The 22,914-nt window shown below is 43.8% G+C and overlaps 1 protein-coding gene across 4 annotated transcripts in view; it reads right to left on the reverse strand.

Annotated features, from left to right (window-relative positions):
* ARHGAP6 (Rho GTPase activating protein 6) overlaps positions 1-22,914 on the reverse strand; it is a 369,834-nt gene that overhangs the window by 72,005 nt on the left and 274,915 nt on the right. For all 4 annotated transcript variants that reach the window (XM_075336511.1, XM_075336514.1, XM_075336513.1 and 1 more), the window contains exon 3: positions 1,431-1,502. In XM_075336511.1, coding sequence (XP_075192626.1) covers positions 1,431-1,502 — 72 coding nt within the window. The remainder of the gene's footprint in view (positions 1-1,430; positions 1,503-22,914) is intronic.

The following is a 22,914-nucleotide window of genomic DNA, read 5'->3' on the forward strand; positions in this document are numbered from 1 at the left end:
CCTGCAAATTATCTTATCACACCCACAGCATGATAACATGCTGAGGAACAGGACTCGGACTGGGGAAATCAACACCCCAACCACTAGTCAAAAGCCTAGTTTGCATATCAAAAAAAGTTTCAAAATACTTTATTTAAACATGTTTTAAAGGGAACCTGTCACCAACTTTTTTGGACTATAAGCTGCCACCATCACCGGGCTCTTAAATACAGCATTCTAATATGCTGTATATAAGAGCCCAGGCCGCTGTGACAACATAAAAAACACTTTATAATACTTACCTAACTGTCGCACTGCGGTGGATGAGGGCCTAATGGGCGTCTCCGTTGTCCAGTGCCAGAGCCGCCTCTTTCGGCCATCTTTGTTCTCCTTCTCTAGCCGCGGTGCATGACTGGTCCGACGTCATACACACTCGCTGGCATTCCGGTCCTGAGCAGGCGTGCTTTGATCTGCCCTGAGCAGGGCAGATCAAAGTATTGTAGTGCACCTGCGCAGGACCGGCGAGTGTGTATGACGTAGCCGCGTCATGCACACAGGCTTCAAATCGAAGCCGAAGATGACCAAAAGGGGAGGCGCCCATTAGGCCCTCATCCACTGCAGAGCGACTGTTAGGTGAGTGTTATAAAGTGTTTTTTATGTTGTCACAGCGGCCTGGGCTCTTATATATAGCATGTTAGAATGATGCATATAAGAGCCCGGTGGTGGTGGTCGCAGCTTATAGTCCAAAAAAGTGGTGACAGGTTCCCTTTAAGTATCAAATGCGATAAAAGGCTAGATAGGCAGGGTATTTAGCAAGCAATATAGAAGTGTTGGTGGACATTTGGGACCTGACAGATTCCATTTAAACCAATGAGGATTTGACAGTGTATCATAGGAGGAATGGCCATAATTTTGCTAGTGCTTCACAGTATATAAATAAGACACATCATATTATTTTACCTGTACCTAGTTATAAGTTATGGCTTTTATACCTTCCAGATTGGTTATAACGTTCACTTACTTCCTAGTGGTCAGTAACTTATTTCTTGTGGTTAGCAATGATCAATGGAAGAAGTAGCTTTTAACAGGGTTCTAGAAAGTTAATATTAAAGGACAGGAAATCATTTACTAATTCCTGGGTGTCTAACCCTGAGATGACCACAAATACTGAGGAGGGGCTCTGTGGGGACATCTAGAGGAAGCGCCATTCAAACATACACCCCTCTGCTGCATCCTGGCCTATGTCATTGATGGAGATTCCTGAGCACTGTACATTACTTTGTCTCACAGTCCCATAGAGAATGAATGGATGATAAGATACATTACAAAGTTTCTTATTTTCATGTGTACTATTGAATTATTAACTAAAAAGTAAAAAGGATATTACTCTTTAAATAATATTTTATTCAGCAGAAAGCAACATGATAAATATACAGCGTTATGTTTAATACCTTTATCTTTGTTTTTCTCCTTCCCCAAAGAATCCAGTTTCTTTCTTAAAGATTTTTTCCTCTTTTGTCCATCTAAAATAAGAAACAAAATATAATTAAGATGTCTTATAAATGTTGTATGCCAGTTCAATGCAAATGAGAATTGAATGTGTTTATTATTTGTGCAGAACATTCACGATTACATAATATTCTAGGAAATTCATTATTATGGGAAGATGATAATAACAGTGTAAGATCTCTAAGGAATTAAGAATGGCGTTCAAGATTCATTCAATATCGTGGTTAATACGACGATTCCAAGGCTGGAATCTGGCACTCCTGCTCTGTTTATAGCATATTTCCAATGTTTCTTCATCATTTCTTGTAGAGCTGGGCCTCTGGGCACATTCTTAATATGCAATTTTTTGGTAAATGTATGATATATTACCATATTACCATAGTTGTTCTTGCAGGATGTGCTTTGTATCAAAATGAATGGAATTGCTAAGATAATTTGTTAGCAGCGCTTCTACAGAAGCTCCCAGGAGGTCTGTGCGGATTTAAAAAGAAATATTTTTATCTTCTCCACAAAATAAAAGACAAAAGAAAGACCGTGTACTAACGGTACAACCGATGAATATACGGTATGTATTAATAAAAATATCAGCCTCCTCAAAATGAACAATACTGTCAAAAAACCTTAAAGATATTTGGTAAAAGGAAAATAAAGTAGACAAACTTTTTAGAGCCCTGTGCATTCTATTGGCTCATGCCGACGATCGTATTTTCAGTCCAACTGCTATCCATCAAAACACCGGATGACACTAAGACCTATGTTATTCAATATGGCAGTGCACATGTCCGATTTTTTCCTAAGACCAAGCGGTTGAAGTAAAAAAACACCAGCATGCACAATTTGCCTCTGAGAATCAGTTGACACTTGGCCAGTCAAGTCTATGGATCCATGAAAAAAAACTAGACCACATTCAGATGACTTCAGAGTGCGCTCCAGTTTTCATGGACTGATAAAAAGAATGGAGGTGATGGAGAAACTTTTTTTTTCTCGCCACCTTCGAGAAAAACGGATCCTACTATGATCAGACTTTGATTAAACTCTGATTAACATGACCATACCGTGTTTCTCGATGGCGAAAACACGGTCATGTGACCCCAGCCTATAAGTAGGATTTCATTCAATAACTGACAGTCTTCCTTGTACAAATGGTGCTTACATACACTAATAGTATTCCTTAAAGAAGCAAAGATGGGATATGGCCGCACGACTGTGGAAAAATCCAGACTAGATTATAAGATGATGATTTTTATTGTTGATACGTTTCTGAGAGCAATTTTTTCTTCTTCTCTTGCTACATGTGATTTTTTTGTCCTGAATATGGAGAAATTGTTTTCAGAAACGTGTCGACAATAAAAATCACCATCTTATCATCTTGTCTGGATTTTTCCACAGTCACATGGTGATATTCCATCTTTGTTTCTTTAAGGAATACTACTACCCTCAGAGATGCTGCAACAGCCATCTTTGTCTTCTCAGTAGTTGTGGCTTTCACAAGTACGCCAGGTGAGCTTGTTTTTGTCTCTCCATGTTATCCACTATCCTCAGATAAGACCCTATTTCACTACTTTTTCCTTTCCCGTTTATTGCCTACATACATTAATAGGAACACCCACTTGGCTCCTAAACTTAGAAGGAGCAGGGACACAAGTTATACTGCATCTTTTCCAGCAAAACAATGTATAGTTACTGTACAATCAAAATCATTCTCTTCCCATTGCACATTCCTTTTTGGGGGAGGTTTGGCAAAATTGACAAACTTTTTGCTCTTTGCAATGAACCAATACAATACAAAGATTTTCAATAGCTGAACACAACTAATAACACACGTGGTTTCTCCATATTCAATTCCAAATGCTCCCTTTTTTTCAGAATTTTTCAGCCTCTTTATGACACGTTTCTTTACCATTCTTTGGCTGTTTGGATTTGTCTTACATAATACATGACACCAGTTTCTAGGATAGTTCCTGAGGAATTTTAGATTATTCCTTATAGTCAGTGGCCTCCAGTTCACTAACACTCTTGGAGCTGCATGTTGGAAATGCCTACTTCAAATTGCGCCAAAGATTTTCAGTGTTCAAACCAGGTGACTGAAGATCACACCAGTATCTTCAAGAATGTTATCTGAAACCAACCTTTGGTGTTACCGTGTTTCCCCGATAGTAAGACACCCCCGATAGTAAGACGTAGTGGGGGTTTTGGGGGAGTCGGCTAATGTAAGACGTACCCCGAAAGTAAGACATAGTAAATGGAAAGCGTTATTTATTTATTTTTTTTTTTTTTCTTCTTTACAGTACCGGCAGCCGACTATTGTGATTGCTATGCCGGCGGCCGAGCGCTCAGCTGAGTGCCCTGACATGCCGGCGGCCGAGCGCTCAGCTGAGAGCTGTCAAATGCCGGTGGTCGGGCGCTCAGCTGAGTGCCCTGACATGCCGGAGGCCGAGTGCTCAGCTGAGAGCTGACACATGCCGGCGGTCGGGCGCTCAGCTGAACGTTCGGCCACTGAGAAATGTTGCAGTAATGTTGTCCGTGGTCCATTAGGACCATGGACAACATACAAAAACACGCAGCCTCAGTGCCCTCATGTGCAGCCGCTGGTGGTTAAGTTTCCTTAACTTGCGGTACACTTAGGGCGCAATCGCGGCAAGTCCCCATATGGCACATAGCATGGAGACTTGCTGCGATTGCTGTGGGATTTTTTTCCAATATAAGACATACCCCGAAAGTAAGACATGGTGGGACTTTTCTTGGTAAAAAGAATGTAAGATACTGTCTTACTGTCGGGGAAACACGGTACTTTTATGTATGCCTTAGATCATTAATCCTTTGGAAGGTCTAGTGATCCCGAGCTTCAGCTTCCTCAGAGAAGACTTGACTTTTCTCCCAGGATTTCCTGATACTTCATTGAATCCATCATAGGCCACGTACACATGTTGTTGAGTATTTGATGAGGGTTTTTACCTCAGTATTTGTAGCCAAAACCAGGAGGGGAACAATCAAAGGAAAGGTTTAATAGAAACACGTCACCACTGTATTTTTTACCCACTCCTGGTTTTGGCTTATAAGTACTGAGGTTAAAACTCACCAAATACTCAGCATGTGCACGTGGTCTTACCCTCCACAAGATGCAGGTTCCCAGAACCAGAAAAAAGTACAGCAACCCCAGAGAGTCACTGAGCCACCACCTTGGCATTTTGTCCTGAACTTGAAGAAATCTCCTGCTTTTTTAGTTGTGTTGAGGTACATCAGTTGATCTTGTGTGATCGGTTTATTGTAAACATTAGACACTTTGTAAAATTAGCTATTCAACCTAAATAGCAATGAGAGTCAAATAGTGTTCATTTTAGCTGTATCAATCTGCACAGATCCCCACTTCATGCAGATCCTATATACACTTAGTTCCCTTTAACATTTTCCTTAGATGCCATGACTGCAGCTTTCTATACCTAGGTGCGATATGAAGAGCACTCGTGTGGACCAGAATCTGCTGCTTGGTCTTGTGAAATACTGTGCACACGTAATGTCCACTTCACATTGTGTGTTTTTTTATTGTGTTTAACATATACAGTACTCTGGGAAAATCTTCAAAATTTGACATTAAAGTATTATTAAACCTTCTTTTTTATTTCATTAGCAGTTTGCCACCACTCAGCGATTTTCCATCTGTCATTTTTTCCTCCCCTTCCTCCAAGAACCATAACTTTTTTATTTTTCTATCAAAATAGCCATACAATGGCTTGTTTTTTGCTGGACAGGTTGTACGTTTGAATGAAACCATTCATTTTACCATACAGTGTACTGTAAAACAGGAAAAAAAATCAAATGTGGTGAAATTGCAAAAAAAATGCAATTCCAAAATTATTTTTGTGGGGGGTTTATTTACGAGGTTCAACTATGGTAAAACTGAGCTGGTGGTATGATTCCCAAGGTCAGAATGAGTACATAGATATTAAACATGTATACTTTCTTTTTTTTTATGAAAACAAATTCTGAAAGTTGTGAAAAAAAAGAATTTTGCTTATAGCACCATTTTCTGAGACCCATAACGTTCATCAGCTGACCCCCAGTGTAATGACACCCTATCGGCACACCGTGATCATGGTAAAAACTCACCAAATACTCAACATGTGCATTTGGCCTAAATGTGAATTGTCTGATCTTCAGGACATTTATAACTTTATTATTTATTTTCAATAATTATAAATTATTCATTATTTATTTCCATGGCATAATATCTAATAATAAGGCTCTGTTCACACTAGAAAAAGGATTTTTCTCGAGAAATGTCTTGAGAGTCTGAAAGATTAGCGCGCTTGCGGTCAAAAAAGGCACCAATAACGCACTGAAAACCGCATGCGTTTTTACTGCAATTTTGTGTGTTTTTGATGCGTTTTTGGTGTGGTTTGGGTGAGTTTTTTCCGCAGGTTGGTCCCTGCAGTTTTTCACCATTATCTATGGCAAAAAACGCAGGTACCTGCAGAATAGAAGTGACATGCTAATTCATTTTCTCAAGAAATTCTGCAGAAAGAATGTTCTTGAGAAAAAAACGCAGTGTGCGCACAGCTATTTTTTTTTCCCATAGTTTTTCTGGGGGATGTCTGCAGAAAGGTTACAACCATTTTCTCAAGAAATTTCTGCAACAAAAACACAAAAAAAACGCGGTTAACACTGCAGTGTGCGAACAAGGTCTAATGTCCAACATGACATGTTAACTTGATAGGACCAAACAAACTTTAGTTTTTAAAGGCCTACAATAAATATTTGTTAATAGCAATACTTATGTTTTTAATGTCTGCCCTAACAACGTAGTGACCATGTTATTAAATGCACAATACAAAAACACAGCAACAATTCTCTAGAGATCTCAGTAGAACCTCCCTAAGGAAAGCAAGACAGACTAAAAAAATAGAGTTTATGAGCAACACATGTAGCTACCTCTACCGGAGAAATCGTCTGCCAAATCCACAGACATTGCCTTCAGGGACTGTCTAGAAATCATCATTTGTACATGTGGGGTCTAAAAGGCCAAAGTGCTGAAAGAAATAATAGAATGCCTACAAATTATGACGTGAAACGTCTTCTAATGTAAGGATATAGAGGTAAATTCTCTAATGGAGCTTATCATAGAATAATTAAAAATAAAATTACAGTAAAAAAAGATCTTTCAGCACTTTAATATTTTGCACATCAGTGGGCGGCAGACTCACATTTTATTTTTTATTTATTTCAACAAACTATCCATCAAAAAACATTTTTTTGTGACTATTTTATTATACAATATTTACATCGACCTTGAAAAGACAACCTTTGGATATGACGCTGAGCACGTGCACTCAACTTCTCTGGTTGACTATGGAAATGCCTGTTCTGAGTGGAACCTGTCTTGTTAAACCGCTGTATGGTCTTGGCCACTGTGCTACAGCTTGGTTTCAGGGTGTTGGCATTCTTCCTATAGCCTAGGCCATATTTATGTAGAGCAACAATTATTTTTTTAAGATTCTCAGAGAATTCTTTGCCATGAGGTGCCATGTTGAACTTCCAGTGACCAGTATGATAGAGTGTGTGAGCGATAACACCAAATTAGCATACCACATCTCAATTCCCACCTGAGACCTTGTAACAATAATGCGTCACATGACAACAGGGAGGGAAAATGGTTACTTGGTCACAATTTGGCGATTTCACTTAGGAGTATACTCACTTTTGTTGCCAGCGGTTTTGACATTAATGGCTGTGTGTTGGGTTATTTAGAGGGCAAAGCAATTTTACACTGTCATACAAGCTATATACTGACTACTTTACATTGTATCAAGGTGTCATATATTCAGTGTTGTCCCATGAAATGATCTAATAAAATATTTACAAAAATGTAAGGGGTGTACTCACTTTTGTGATATACTGTAGACAGATAGATAGATAGATAGATAGATAGATAGATAGATAGATAGATAAATGTATTAAACAAATTACCAAATTCAATATATGTACTATTGATGTGAATTTTTCACCAAATGTCAGTAACAACTCATCCATGTTTTGGGGGAGATATTCAGTGCCTTTTGACCTCCAAATATGGTGTCTATTATGGCATCCAATATTCTAGTATTTCATAGGTTTGTCTAAATGTTGTTGAACAAACTTTAAATCCGCTTGATCATGCTTTTTGTTCAGCATTGGAGTCTTGCATGGTGAGCATGCATACAGGCCATGAAGGGTGAGTGCATTACTTGTTCTTTTCTTTGAAACAAGTGTACCTGCTGATTCCAGGTCTTTCTCTAGCTCTCCGCAGGTGGTCCATAAAAACTCTTCTGTTAATTATTTTAAATTCTCTTTCTAAAATCTGGCGGGTAGCACATGGTCATGACCGATGTATGGTGAATTACTGTCTTTCCACTTCCAGATTATGGCCCCTACTGTGCTCACTGTAACCTTCAGTAGTTTAGAAATGTGTCTGCTACCAATGCAAGTATGCTTTGCAGCAGCAAGATTGCGAAGGTCTTGAGATTTTGACTTGAATTTGACTAGCATATGATTAGTTATGCAGATTCTTGTCATGTCGCTGCATTGTTACTGTTTTGCTCTTTATGGTGGATTACCTTTTCTTCTTGTATATATTTAAGAACCTGTTCTCACATTCTATATTCTATAATAGCTCAGTGTGTTATCTGGTTGATTCCTAAGCAAAGGTCACTGGTACAAATCGAGGAGCAGCCATGAAGAAGATTTCCCAAGAAAAGATAAACAGTATCATCTAGCTCAGTCAAGAAAATTGCCAAACTGCATTGTGTAAGTATGACAATTGGAAGAATATAAAATTGAGTCTGTCCATCTATTCAAATGCCAAGAGGTGGATGTCTAAGTAAAATATCGGAGCCAAGAAGCCAGCTCATCAGAAGGTCTATTAGTTCTGGAGCGACAAACACAGCAGTGGAAGTTACTCGTATTCTACCATATTTTTCCAGAAATAAGCCCACACCCAAAAACAAGCCCTAACAGGAATTTTCAGCATTTTCGGTGTAAGGCTTAAATATAAGTCCTACCCTGAAAATAAGCCCAAGATCACATATGTCCATAAGCATCGTGCAATGCAAGTTATACCACTTTGGAATGGTGGCCCGAAAAAGGTAAAGAAGCCTTCATATGGTCATAAGAACCGTTGGCACGAGTTTGCAAAAAAGCATGGGTCTGGAAGAAACAAGGGAAAAAGGGTCTTACGAATCGAGAAATTGAAGGAACTGTCAGGTTTAGTGGAGGAAGCCAGATGATATGGGCTTTTTCACGCCCAAAGGCGTTGCATACTTGACCAGGTTTGATGGTGGTCTCAATGATGACCTATGTGACACTTGAGTACTATGGGTACGAAAAGGACAACATAGTGTCCAGTGGGACAACGACCTGAAGCATTCGTCAAAATTGGCGAAGAAATGGTTCAATGACAATTAAGTAGAGGTGCAAGATTTTCCCCCTAAGTCCCCAGTCCTCAACCCAATGAAACATTGTGGGTAGCGTTCAAGATAAAGCTGTATGCATAAGGTAGATCCAGACTTATTTCTGGTCACTTTCCAGCGCTTTGTTTCCATCCATTTCTGGGTGCTTCTTGAAGTATATTGGGGGTCATTGCCTTGCTGGAAGACCTTTGACCTAGAATGCAACTCCAGCTTTCTGACACTGGGCACCATATTACAACCCAAAATTCTTTGGTAATCTTCATATTTCATGATACATTGCACACAGTCAAGGTACCAAGTGGCAGAGGCAGCAAAAGAACAGGAAACAAAATCTTTGAACCTCCACCATATTTGACTGTTGGTACTGTGTTTTTTTCTTTATAGGCCTAATTACATTTTTAGTAAATAGTAGAATGATGTGCTTTACCAAAAAGCTCTATCTTGGTTTCATCTGTCCATGAGACATTTTCCCAGAAGGATTTTGGCTTACTCATGTATGACTTGGCAAACTGTAGTCTAGCTTTTTTATGTCTCTGTGTCAGGAGTTGGGTCCTCCTGGGCCTCCTGTCATAACATTTCACTTTATTCAAATGTCGATGGATAGATCATGCTAACACTGATGAACCCTGAGCCTGCAGGACAGCTTGAATTTCTTTGGAATTTGATTGGGGTTATCCTGAGTTGCAACCTTTCATTAAGTTTTTTAATGTCGTCCACGTCCAGGGAAATTATCTATAGTGCCATGGGTAGTAAACATCTTCATTATGTTGCACACAGTGGACAAAGAAACATCAAGATCAATGGAGATGGAATTGTAATCTTGAGATTGTTGATATTTTTCAACAGTTTTGGTTCTCAAGTCCTCAGACAGATCTGTTCTCCTCTTTTGTTCACCATGCTTAGTGTGGCACACTCATATACACAATTAAAAGACTGAGTCAGCTTCTCCCTTTTTATCTGGTTTCAGGTGTGATTCATAATGCCCACACCTCTTACTTGGCACAGGTGAGTTTGAAAAGTTTTTTTCCCACAATTTTAGAAAGGTGAAAACAATTTTGTTCAGCCCATTTTTGAGGTTTTGTGTGAAATGATGGCTAATTTGCATTTTTTTGTGTAGTTCCAATACATGCAAAGAAAATAAACATGTATTTAAGAAAACAGGTGTAATTGCAAACAATTTTTGTGAGAAATACTTCATTTTCTGGAACAATTTCAATGGTAACAACATTTTCGGCCATAACTGCATTGACTATATAATGCTGAACCTGTCATTCCGTCTGAAGCCAGGATGGCAAGAGGACATGCCCACAGCTACTGATTGGCTTCAGCAGTGCACAAGAGACGTGCCCCATTCAGTCACTGGCAACGCCTCTTTACTATTGCAGAACTAAGCTGCTGAGGTAAAGTGAAAGCTGCGCTCTGATTGGTTGCTATGGACAAATAGACAAGGGTGCACACTGCTGCTATCTGTTATCTGCCAATACACACTCTCAAACATACACATATATGCGGCCAATTTACTGATGTCACTGCACCGACCACAAGGGTGCACACTACTGCTATCTGTTATGTGCCAATACACACACTCATACACACACATATATGCGGCCAATTCACTGATGTTACTGCACTGACCACAAGGGTGCACGCTGCTGCTATCTGTTATTTGCCAATACACACACACTTATACACATGCATAAACTCATACACCCACAAACAATCTACATGCAGCCAATCCACTGACGTTACTGTTCCGACCACAAGGGTGTGCGCTTCTGCTCTTTGGTATCTGCTAATATACAAATAAACACTCATATACACACATGTGTGACTAATTCACTGACGTCACTGTGCCAACCACAAGGATGTGCGCTGCTGCTCTTTGTTATCTGCTAATATACATATACACACTCATATACACACATATGTGCGACTAATTCACTGACATCACTGCGGCAACCACAAGGATGTGTGCTGCTGCTCTCTGTTATCTGCCAATACACACACACACTCATATACACACATATATGCAGTCAATTGACTGACGTCACTGCGCTGACCACAGGGGTACACGCTGCTATTCTTGGTTATCTGTCAATACAAACACACACACTCATACACACATACAGTTCACTGACATCACTGCGCCGACTACAAGGGTGTGCACTGCTGATCTCTGTTATCTGCCAACACACACGTGCACACTCATACACAAACAATCATACACATACATTTTTATACACACTTATACATACACATATATGCGGCCAATTCACTGACCGATGTCGACTATTGCACGCTACTGCACTCTTTTAACTATCAATACACACTCACACACACATATATATTTATTTATTTTTTCATTCACTCATTACAAAATGCTGAATAAGTCCTATACAAAGCTGGGCCAGCACGTGCCCAATGCTATTTTCACGTTGTAGTTGAGTTCTTCAATAATATGGCATCGGAGTCAACGCGTGCATATTCCACCAACTCCGGTGCCATTTTATTGAAGGCCAGTGAATATCACTAGTTTTTTCAGATTAGGTAACAGATTGTCTTCAATAAATGGAGCCAGAGATTGCTGTATGCGCACTCACTGACTCCAGACCCATTCTAGTGAAGAATTAAACTACATGAACATAGCACTGTGCACGCGTCAGCCATAGGGATAATGGCAGCAGTCACGAGGAAAATTTAAATAAAGGGAAGGAAAGCAGCCAGGGTAGGAATAGATAAAAATGACCCCACCCACAAAGTCCTGCCCTGATAAATCATCGACATCCGGGGTTCAATAGCTAGTACAGTATATAACTCTTTAGTGAAATGTTAATTTAATAGTCATAGTATGAAAGTGAAGTCAGAACTAACTATAGAAAATGAAGCAGTGTAGGGCTGGGCTACCATGGGCCTGCTAGTAATATTGACTCTAGAGCCCCGCTATTTAGCGCCATGCAAACATTATATTATTCCTATTCACAAATTTATCGCTGATTTTATATAATAAGCTGGGTAGTTTGATAAATGAATAACGAGATGCTGCTTTGTCTGTACATGTACATGAATCAAGCCTATTGTGCCAACTGCTACTCATCTAGACGGGTGGGCCGACTGCTCCACAGGGGCCCACCTGGTGAATCACCTGTTCCCATGTGGGCCAGTCCGCACCTGAAATAACGTTCACTTTGTACTCCAGTTGTCACTGCTACCATGGAACACAACCATCTAATGAAAGATAATTATCAGTTCTGTCTAGAACACACTGTTCCAATCATTAATTTTTTTTTTAACTTTCCTATTAGTCTTTTGTATGGCAAACAAATATAATTAATAGCCACATAGATTCCTACTGAACATAACCTGCACAGGCCCTATTACAGCTATACTACATATTCTTATAGTAAAATGGATCATTTATAGTTATCACATTTCAACATTTTATTTATAGAAGTCAGAACTGCATAGTATTAAGACATATATGAGACACCACAAACTTGGTGAACCCTTATTACAGGAGATGGGTATAGTTAAGTGTGATGCTAATTCTGTATTTTGCTCTGTCTCTGGACTTCTACATCCATTTAGTCGCGTACTCACAGCCTCAATTCACACATATATGCAAGATAGTGGATCTTATATTGAGTACACATATATGGGCTAATTGCAAACCAATTTGTATAGCGATTTTCAGGGGTTTTCACATATTACACATTTCATGAAAATCAACAGGTTGCCATAGATGTTTAAAGGGTGGGGGGCCCACTTTATAGACCTTGCACTCTCAGATGATGTGTCCGGTAAGTGCCACATCTACAGTTTATATAAAAAGTCTACACAACTCTGATAAAACACCAGGTTTTATAAAACTGTACAAGGGTACGAGCCTACAATCAGGACCTGCGCAGAAGAACGCAGCTGCTCATGCCCAGGTTCTGGATTTGAGGCACTGCGTCCTCTCGCTTGTGTTCTCCCAAAGGAGGACGCTTGCGACTCCGCAGCAAAGAATTGACATGCTTGCGGCTTGGAAATCTGCACCGCAGGTCAGTGTTTGCTGCAGGCCGCATATGCACAGTGGGCAAGGGATTTCTAGAAATCCCATCCACTGTGCTTGAACTGTACAACGCAGCGAAAATACGCTGCATCCAAAATGCTGCAGACACTGATCATGTGCATGTACCCTAAGTTTGTCTTTCTTGTCTGCTGTAAATGAAACTTTTTCTTTTACCATATATTTTTTTACAACATTATGATTTACTTTTGTCAATCATTTCAACTTCAATTAGTCCCTGTTTGTCATAAAGGACATCAAAGGAAATACAAAGTAGGTAGATACAAGCTCAGAAAACCAACTGCACCAGAGGTCAGTTTTCACTGTGGGCCGCACACGCATAATAGGCATGGGTTTTCTAGAAATCCCATCCACTGTGCTTGTACTGTACAATGCAGTGTTTTGGATGCAGCAAAAACACACTGTATCTAAAATTGCTGCAAACACTGATCGTGGGCATGTACCCTAAAAATAAAACAAGAAAGATCATTTCGGAACTTTTTCCATTCTCATTGTCACCCCTAATTTGTAGAAACCAATTGGGAAGCAAACTGAAATCATTTTGAGTAGTAAAACAAAAATAACAAAAGTAAAATAACGCGGTTGCCTAAATCTGAGCACCCTTATAATTGGTGACGTGGTTGTGTTCAAAATTAACCAATCACACCCAAACTCATTTTAACTCCCTCACCACCAACTTCCTGACAAGGCCAAATTTTACATTTCTTACCAGTGTCACTTTATGAGTTCACTGGAACACATCAATGGATCCCGATGATTCTGAGATTGTTTTTTGTGACATATTGTACTTCATGTTACCTGTATATCTAGGACAATATTTTTTTTTGCATTTATTTGTGAAAATATCAGAAATTTGTTGAAAATGTCACAATTTTCAAACTTTTAATCCCACAAAATTGTTACTTTAGCTACAAATGTTGCATTTTCACATGTATAATAGAAACAAATGCACTACACAATTTGCTGTGCGATTTCTCCTGAGTACACCAATACCTCAAAAGTGGAGGAAAACTGGTTGGGCGCACAGCAGAGCTTGGAAGGGAAGAAGCACCATTTGACTTTCAGAACAAAATCATCTGGAATCGATAGTGGATGGCATGTCGCGTTTGCAAAGCCCTTGATGTGCCTAAACAGTGAAGCTCTCCCACAAGTGACACTTTGAATACTAGAGCCCTAGAGCAATTGATCAAGATGTTTCGCGAGCACCTTGAACCCCCTGGTGCTTCTGAGATTTTGTTTATTGTTTCAGCTACAAATTTTGCTTTTTCACAAGGAGAAAATGCACTGTACAATTTAATGTACAATTTCTCCTGATTATGCCAATACAACATACGTGCTTGAAAACTACTGTTTGGGTGCACGGAAGGGCTCAGAAGGATAGGAGCGCCGTTTAACTTTTAGGACGCAAAATTGGCTGAAATAACTGGCTGACCCTATGTCACATTTGGAGAGCCCCTGATGTGCCTAAACAGGGGAAACCTCCCATAAATAACCTCATTTTTAAAACTAAACTGCTCAAGAAATTTATCAGGATGTGTGATGAGCACATTGAAGTTCCAGGCGCTTCACAGAATTTTATAACGTTGAACTGTGAAAATAACAAAATCCTAATTTTCACACAAAAATGTTGTTTTAGCTCCAGTTTATTTCTCACAGGGGTAACAGGTAAAAATAGACCATACAAATTGATGTGTAATTTCTCCTGAGTATGCTGATACCCAATACAGTATATGGTGGAAAACTACTACTTGGGCACATGACAGGGCTTGTAAGGGAAGGAGTGCTATTTGAATTTTGGAGAGCCATTTTGGCTTGGATAGATTGCGGACATCATGTCACATTTGAACAGCCCTTTACATTCTAAAACAGTAACCCCCCCTCTCCTACAAATGAACCTATTCTGGAAACTACACCTCTACACCTCTAAAGAAATTCGTCTTGGGGTACAGTGGGCAAATTTAACCCTCAGGTGACTCACTGCATTGTATACCATTGGACTATGAAATAAAAAAATACCATATTTTCTATCAAATTGTTGCTTTGGCCCTAAAGTTTTAATTTCAAAAAGGTTAACAGGAGAAAATGGACTAAAGAACTTGTTATGCAATTTCTCCTGAGTTTGCCAATGCCCCATATGAGGTTTAAAACTACTTTTGAGGCACAGTGCAAAACTCAGAGGGTTAGAGGTGCCATATTGGAGTTCAGATTTAGTTGGAATAGCTTGCGGGTGCATTGTCACATTGGTAGAGCCCCTGAGGTGCCAGAACAGGTCTATAGTTGGTCAACAATAAATTATCTATCGGAAATACAAACTGACTAATGATTGTGCTCACAGTATGTCTATCTATCTATCTATCTATCTATCTATCTATCTATCTATCTATCTATCTATCCATCCATCCATCCATCCATCCATCCATCCATCTATCTATCTATCTATCTATCTATCTATCTATCTATCTATCTATCTATCTATCTATCTATCTATCTTCCTATCTATCTATCTATCTATCTATCCCTCTATCTATCTATCTATCTATCTATCTAGCTCCTTATACTGATTTTATTCTTATTTTTTCTAGTCATTATATGCAGTATATACAAGTTCTTACTTATGGCAGCAATTTAAGATGATTATCCTTCACCGTGTTTACTTGCAAAATAAATTATATAGGACTGACGGAAAAGAATAAACAGGTTAACTCTTTTGCCAGACTGCAAAACTCTGCCTGGCTAATCTGTCTAAGTAAAGCTTGGACTCATTTGCACAGGATTTGTGAAACCTATAAATAAACACAAAGAATAAGGAGCAGGTTCCATTGAGGTAGACGTGATAGCTGAGCACATCTCTGCCTCTTCTATGTCCCAACAAGAGTGAGCATAGTGTACACATTTGTTCAAAATAAGAGCATATACATTGGAACCTTGGATTACGAGAATAATTCATTTCGGGAGTGTGCTCTTAAACTAAGTTACTCTTATATCAAAGCAAATTTTCCCATAGGAAATAACTGAAATGCAGACAATTCGTTCCACAACCCAAAAATATTTACTGTATTTATACAAATGTATTACAGTAATACAATATAATGTCCTGTATTTATATAGAATTACAGTACAATAATACAAAATACACTATAGTAAAAAACATATAAAGCAAATTAAACTGCACTTTAGCTTACAATAAAATTAATGGTGTGCGGGAGGTATAGTACAAGCAATGTGGTATACTGGTAATCAATAAGAAAGTACAATATTGTATCCACAAATGCAAATTGATAGACATGCTATATAGTATATACTGTACAATGGTATGCTGTATACAGTACACACTGTATGAGAGAGGGGAGCCAGCACGATCTGAAAATGGCATGCATCATATAAAAAGTGCAAATTCACAGATTTATTCCAACTGTACTGTAATATAAATGAGATTTTTAGCAAATAATTGATCAATTCTTTGAGCCACCCCTGCCAACGTCACGGCAAATCTCAACAGGGGGGTCCTACTCTATATTCTGTATTTCATGTGCCATGCGGCCTCCTAGATAAAGTTAAAAGCAGAACCATAATGGATCACACATACCTGTAACCTGTATATATAACCGCTTCTATGTTGCAAAAGAGGCAATTGTGGATAGAGGCCAGCCCAGGTCCCAGCATGTGGAGCAAGCTCTACACATACCAGGACTATATCAGAACTGACCCTCCCAGTGCCAGACAGCAACTATTGATAAAGACGGACCAGATCCAAGTATGGTGCTTAATTAGCAATGCCTGTGGAAAGGGTGAGGCAACTGAATGTGAACAGCTACCAACAGGAGGAATATATTGCAAACCAAGATCAGGCGTGCATAGCATGGTGGTGACCAGCCACCAGACATTTGTAGCATAACTACAACCAGTACACACTGTATGTACAGAAAGTTACCTCTAGAGCGTGGTGAAAGTACAAAACAGGAAGTGTACAAGGAGAGTTTTTGCTCTTATTGAAAATCATTGCTCTTAAACCAATTTACAAATTTGTAAAAAGCTTTGCTTGTCTTGCAAAACGCTCGCAAACCAAGTTACTCTTAAACCAAGGTTCCACTGTATCTTTGTCAGGGCCGGGCGGTCGGGCAGACCCAGGAGGTGGATCCACTGGACCGAACTCTAAGATGGTGGTAGGGAGTCCGGTAGCTGGAGCACTGATGGGCAGCAGAACAGTCCGTGCAAGTGAAGGTAGCGAAGGAGTCCCTGGGACCACGGAGTCACAGATGGTAGTCCGGGTGACGTAGCTCAGGTTCGGAGGCCGAGATGATGTCAGGCGGGGTCCGGAACCTTGGGAGCGAGATGACAGGTCACCGCAGGGATCCGAGATGGTACGGACTGTCAGATGGCAGACGGACAGCGTGCGGGGCTCGGGATTCAGCAGGACTGGATGGCGAGGCGGGATCAGCTCTAGAAGAGAGATACGTAAGTATGGCAGGAAAACACAAGGAGACCTGACTCCTAGCTCAGAAAACACGAAGATCAGGCCCCGCCCCCTTGGACAAGAACCCCCTTTATACCCCGTACCTGTCTAACCTCATTTCCTGTTAATGGGCGCTGGCCCTTTAAGAAAGGGTCAGTGACCGCGCGCGCGCCCTAATGCGCGTGCGCGCGGCCCGGGTGCCAGAAGCCAGGGAAGGAGGCTGAGAGGAGGACGCAGGGGAGCCGAGCAGGGCCTGGGAGGCCGTCGGGCGCCGGGATCGGCGGCCAGGAAGCCCAGGAAGGACGGGCACAAGGGACTGGGACGCGGGGAGCGTGGCAGGTGAGCCGGGGAGCGGGGCAGGGGACCCGGGAAGGGGAGCCGAGGACCCGGGGAGCGTGACAGTACCCCCCCCCACGCCCCCCTCCCCGCAACCGAGACATGAAGGCACGGATCAGAGGAGTGCCCACATTCTCCCTGGGTTCCCAGGATCTATCCTCAGGACCATACCCCTCCCAGTCCACCAGGAAGAACTGCCGGCCACGAACAGTCTTCATGGCCACGATATCTCTTACCGCGTAGATGTCGTCCTCAGCAATAGGAGGAGGAGCCGGGCTGGCAGCAGCGGAGAAGGGACCAAGGAACACCGGCTTGAGGAGAGAGACGTGGAAGGAGTTGGGTATTCTCATCGTGGCCGGAAGCTTCAGTTTGTAGGAGACCTCATTGATCTTGCTGAGGACCTTAAACGGCCCGATGTAGCGAGGACCCAGCTTGTAGGAAGGAATCTTCAGTCGGATGTACTGGGAAGCAAGCCAGACCAGGTCACCAGGAGAGAAACACGGAGGGTCTAGACGCCTTTTGTCAGCGTGTTTCTTCATCCGCTGGGAAGCGCGCCCAAGGGACGCCTTGACAGAGTCCCAAATGGTAGCGAAGTCACGGGCTACAGTATCAGCAGCAGGGACATCCGAAGAAGGGGATATAGGCAACGGGACGGAAGGCTGTAGTCCGTAAACGACATGGAAGGGAGATTTGGAGGACGACTCACTGACGTGGTGGTTATGGGAGAACTCAGCCCAAGGCAGAAGCGTGGACCAGTCGTCGTGATGGGCGTTGACATAGTGACGTAAGAAGGATGTCAAGATTTGATTGACCCTCTCCACTTGGCCATTAGACTGAGGATGGTAAGCGGAAGAAAAGTCCAGAGTCACTCCCAGATGTTTGCAGAGAGCCCTCCAGAAGCGGGAGGTGAACTGAGTTCCTCTGTCGGACACGATGTGGGAAGGAAAGCCATGTAAGCGAAAGATGTGTTGTATATAGGCTTCCGCGAGTTCCTGAGCAGAGGGCAGTCCGGGCATAGGGACGAAGTGAACCATTTTGGAGAACCGATCCACCACGACCCATATGACTGTGTGTCCGGAGGATACTGGCAAGTCCGTAATAAAGTCCATCGCTATGTGTTGCCATGGAACTGAGGGTATCGGCAGAGGCAGAAGACGGCCATAGGGCAGGTGTTTGGGCGTCTTGTTCCTGGCACAAGAGGGGCAGGCAGAGACAAAGGCGGCAACGTCCGTGCGAAGGGATGGCCACCAGTAATGGCGTACAATCGCACCCCATGTTCTCTTCTGGCCTGCATGGCCGGCTGTTTTCGAGGCATGACCCCAGTGTAACACTTTTTCCCTGTCGGTCTCAGAGACATAGGTCTTCCCGGGTGGTATCTGGGCCAGAGTGACAGGAGCCACCGGAACAATCTTGTTAGGAGAGATGATAGGTTGGATAGTCTCTTCCTCCTGCTCCAGAGGCATGAGAGACCTAGACAAGGCATCAGCGCGTATATTCTTGTCCGCGGGTCGGAAATGAAGCTGGAAGTCAAACCTGGCAAAGAATAAGGACCACCTGGCTTGCCGTGGGTTCAGTCGCTGAGCGGACCGCAGGTATTCCAGGTTCTTGTGGTCCGTGTAGATAATCACGGGGTACACTGCTCCTTCCAGGAGGTAGCGCCACTCCTCCAGAGCCAGTTTGACCGCTAATAGCTCTCGGTCACCGATGGTGTAATTACGTTCAGGTGCTGAGAAGCTTTTAGAGAAGAAACCGCAAGTCACCATCTTCCCGGAGGAGGATTTTTGCATGAGCACTGCTCCGGCTCCTGAGGAGGAAGCATCCACCTCTAAGGTGAACTGGCGGTTTAACTCTGGTCGGTGGAGTACAGGAGAGGAGGCGAATGCTCGCTTCAGGGAGCAAAATGCGGCGTCGGCCGCAGGTGACCAGTCCTTTGGATTAGCCTCCTTTTTGGTCAGAGCGGAGAGAGGAGCAGTCAGGGCGGAGAAGTGAGGAATAAACTGGCGGTAGTAGTTGGCAAATCCCAGGAACCGTTGGATTGCCTTCAGTCCAGAAGGGGGAGGCCAGTTGAGAATGGCGGAGACCTTCTTGGGATCCATCTGCAGCCCAGTCCCCGAGATGATGTATCCCAGGAAAGGAAGAGAAGACTGCTCAAAGACGCACTTCTCATATTTGGCGTAGAGACGATTCTCTCTCAGTCTTTGTAGAACCAGCTTTACGTTCTCTCTGTGGGTCTGGAGGTCCGGAGAGAAAACAAGAATGTCATCCAGATAAACTACTACACATACGTAGAGGAGGTCCCGGAAAATGTCGTTCACCAGTTCTTGGAATACGGCAGGAGCGTTACACAGACCGAAGGGCATCACACAGTATTCATAGTGCCCATCGCGAGTATTAAACGCGGTCTTCCATTCGTCCCCAGAGCGGATACGAACTAGGTTGTAGGCACCCCGAAGATCCAGTTTGGTGAACACACGGGCTCCTCTGAGCCGATCGAACAGTTCGGGGATGAGCGGTAGGGGGTACTTGTTTTTTATAGTAATCTGATTCAAGCCCCGGTAGTCAATGCATGGGCGAAGGTCACCCTCTTTCTTCTTAACGAAGAAGAAGCCTGCTCCCGCAGGAGAGGAGGATCTCCGGATGAATCCCTTTGCCAGGCTGTCCATGATGTAGGTGGACATGGCCCTGGTTTCGGCTGGAGACAACGGATATATCCGTCCTCGAGGTGGTGTTGTTCCTGGGAGCAGGTCGATGGCGCAATCGTAGGGACGGTGTGGCGGAAGTACCTCAGACTCCTTCTTGTCAAAAACGTCCGTGAAGGACCAATAGGCCGAGGGCAGACCCGGTAGGTTCTCAGGAACCGGAGGTCGTCGGACTGGTTGTATAGACTTTAGACATCTCTCATGACAGGCAGAGCCCCAACGGGTGATTTCGCCAGTACCCCAGTTGACTGAGGGTTCGTGTGTTCGCAACCAAGGAAGTCCCAGCAGGACTTGGTGGGACATGTGTGGAAGGACGTAGAGAGCGATGTTCTCGGTGTGCAGAGCACCGATACGCAGTTCCACCGGCTTCGTGATCCAGGAGATGGTATCAGAGAGGGGTCTCCCATCCACCGAGGCAATCAGTAGGGGCTTCTCGAGTAGAGTAACAGGCAGCTGGTATTTGTCCACCGTGGCCTGCTGGATAAAATTGCCTGCTGCTCCGGAGTCGAGGTATGCCTCAGCCGTGAAGCGCGTCTCTCCTGTTGATACTTGTACCGTCCACATAACTGGGTCGGAGAGAGTCCCAGCACCTAGGGTGGCCTCTCCTACCAACCCTAGGCTTTGGAGTTTCCCGGCCTTTCCGGACAGGAGCGTAGGAGATGTGTGTCCCCTCCGCAGTAAAAGCAGAGGCCCTTGGCGAGCCGCTCTGCTCGACGTTGGTCAGACTGTCGTACTCGATCAACCTGCATGGGTTCGTGGACAGGAATCCCAGCTGTAGATGACTGTGGCACAGAGGACTTCTGTGGCGGAGAGGAGTGCCGTACCGCACGTCGCTCACGAACCAGCTCTTTGGAGCGCTCCTGAAAACGAATGTCCACTCGCGTGGCTAGGGCAATCAGGGCATCTAGGGTGGAGGGCATGTCACGACCCGCCAACTCATCTTTGATGCGACTCGAAAGTCCTTCCCAGAAGGCGGCTATCAGGGCCTCATTATTCCACCCGAGTTCAGAAGCCAAAGTGCGGAAACGGATGGCGTATTGGCCCACCGTCATTGTTCCTTGACGTAGGCGGAGAAGTGATGAAGCAGACGCAGAGGCGCGTCCCGGCTCGTCAAAGGTACTGCGAAAGGCCTGCAGGAACTCTTGAAGATCCTTGGTCATGGGGTCCTCCTTCTCCCACAAGGGGTTCATCCACGCCAGTGCCTCGCCCTCCAGGTGAGACATTATAAAGGCGACCTTGGCTTGGTCGGAGGCGAACAGATGGGGCAGCTGCGTGAAGTGAAGGGAGCATTGGTTTATGAAGCCCCTGCAGGTCTTGGGGTCTCCAGCATAACGAGGAGGTGACGCCAAACGGAGTCGGGAAGCATCCGACGCGGCTGCCACTGGTGCGGGAGCCGTGGATTGCCTAGTGGGAGACCTGGGTGCTGCAGGCGTCATTGATGCTTGTAATGTGTACAGGCGAGTGTCCACGGAGGTCATAAATTGCAGCATGCGGGTCTGGACTTCACGCTGGCGTTGGAGTTCCTCTTGCAGGGCCAATAGTGCTGCAGCGGGATCCATGGCCTGATCTTACTGTCAGGGCCGGGCGGTCGGGCAGACCCAGGAGGTGGATCCACTGGACCGAACTCTAAGATGGTGGTAGGGAGTCCGGTAGCTGGAGCACTGATGGGCAGCAGAACAGTCCGTGCAAGTGAAGGTAGCGAAGGAGTCCCTGGGACCACGGAGTCACAGATGGTAGTCCGGGTGACGTAGCTCAGGTTCGGAGGCCGAGATGATGTCAGGCGGGGTCCGGAACCTTGGGAGCGAGATGACAGGTCACCGCAGGGATCCGAGATGGTACGGACTGTCAGATGGCAGACGGACAGCGTGCGGGGCTCGGGATTCAGCAGGACTGGATGGCGAGGCGGGATCAGCTCTAGAAGAGAGATACGTAAGTATGGCAGGAAAACACAAGGAGACCTGACTCCTAGCTCAGAAAACACGAAGATCAGGCCCCGCCCCCTTGGACAAGAACCCCCTTTATACCCCGTACCTGTCTAACCTCATTTCCTGTTAATGGGCGCTGGCCCTTTAAGAAAGGGTCAGTGACCGCGCGCGCGCCCTAATGCGCGTGCGCGCGGCCCGGGTGCCAGAAGCCAGGGAAGGAGGCTGAGAGGAGGACGCAGGGGAGCCGAGCAGGGCCTGGGAGGCCGTCGGGCGCCGGGATCGGCGGCCAGGAAGCCCAGGAAGGACGGGCACAAGGGACTGGGACGCGGGGAGCGTGGCAGGTGAGCCGGGGAGCGGGGCAGGGGACCCGGGAAGGGGAGCCGAGGACCCGGGGAGCGTGACAATCTTGCTTACATTTATTAAGTGATATTCAGCTAACAAGAAAAACTGAGTACAGAAATTCTAGCATATTGAATAAATTCGACTATAATAGATGCATTAT

The sequence above is a fragment of the Anomaloglossus baeobatrachus genome, chromosome 2, assembly GCF_048569485.1.
Source record: "Anomaloglossus baeobatrachus isolate aAnoBae1 chromosome 2, aAnoBae1.hap1, whole genome shotgun sequence".
NCBI classification, from domain to species: domain Eukaryota; kingdom Metazoa; phylum Chordata; class Amphibia; order Anura; family Aromobatidae; genus Anomaloglossus; species Anomaloglossus baeobatrachus.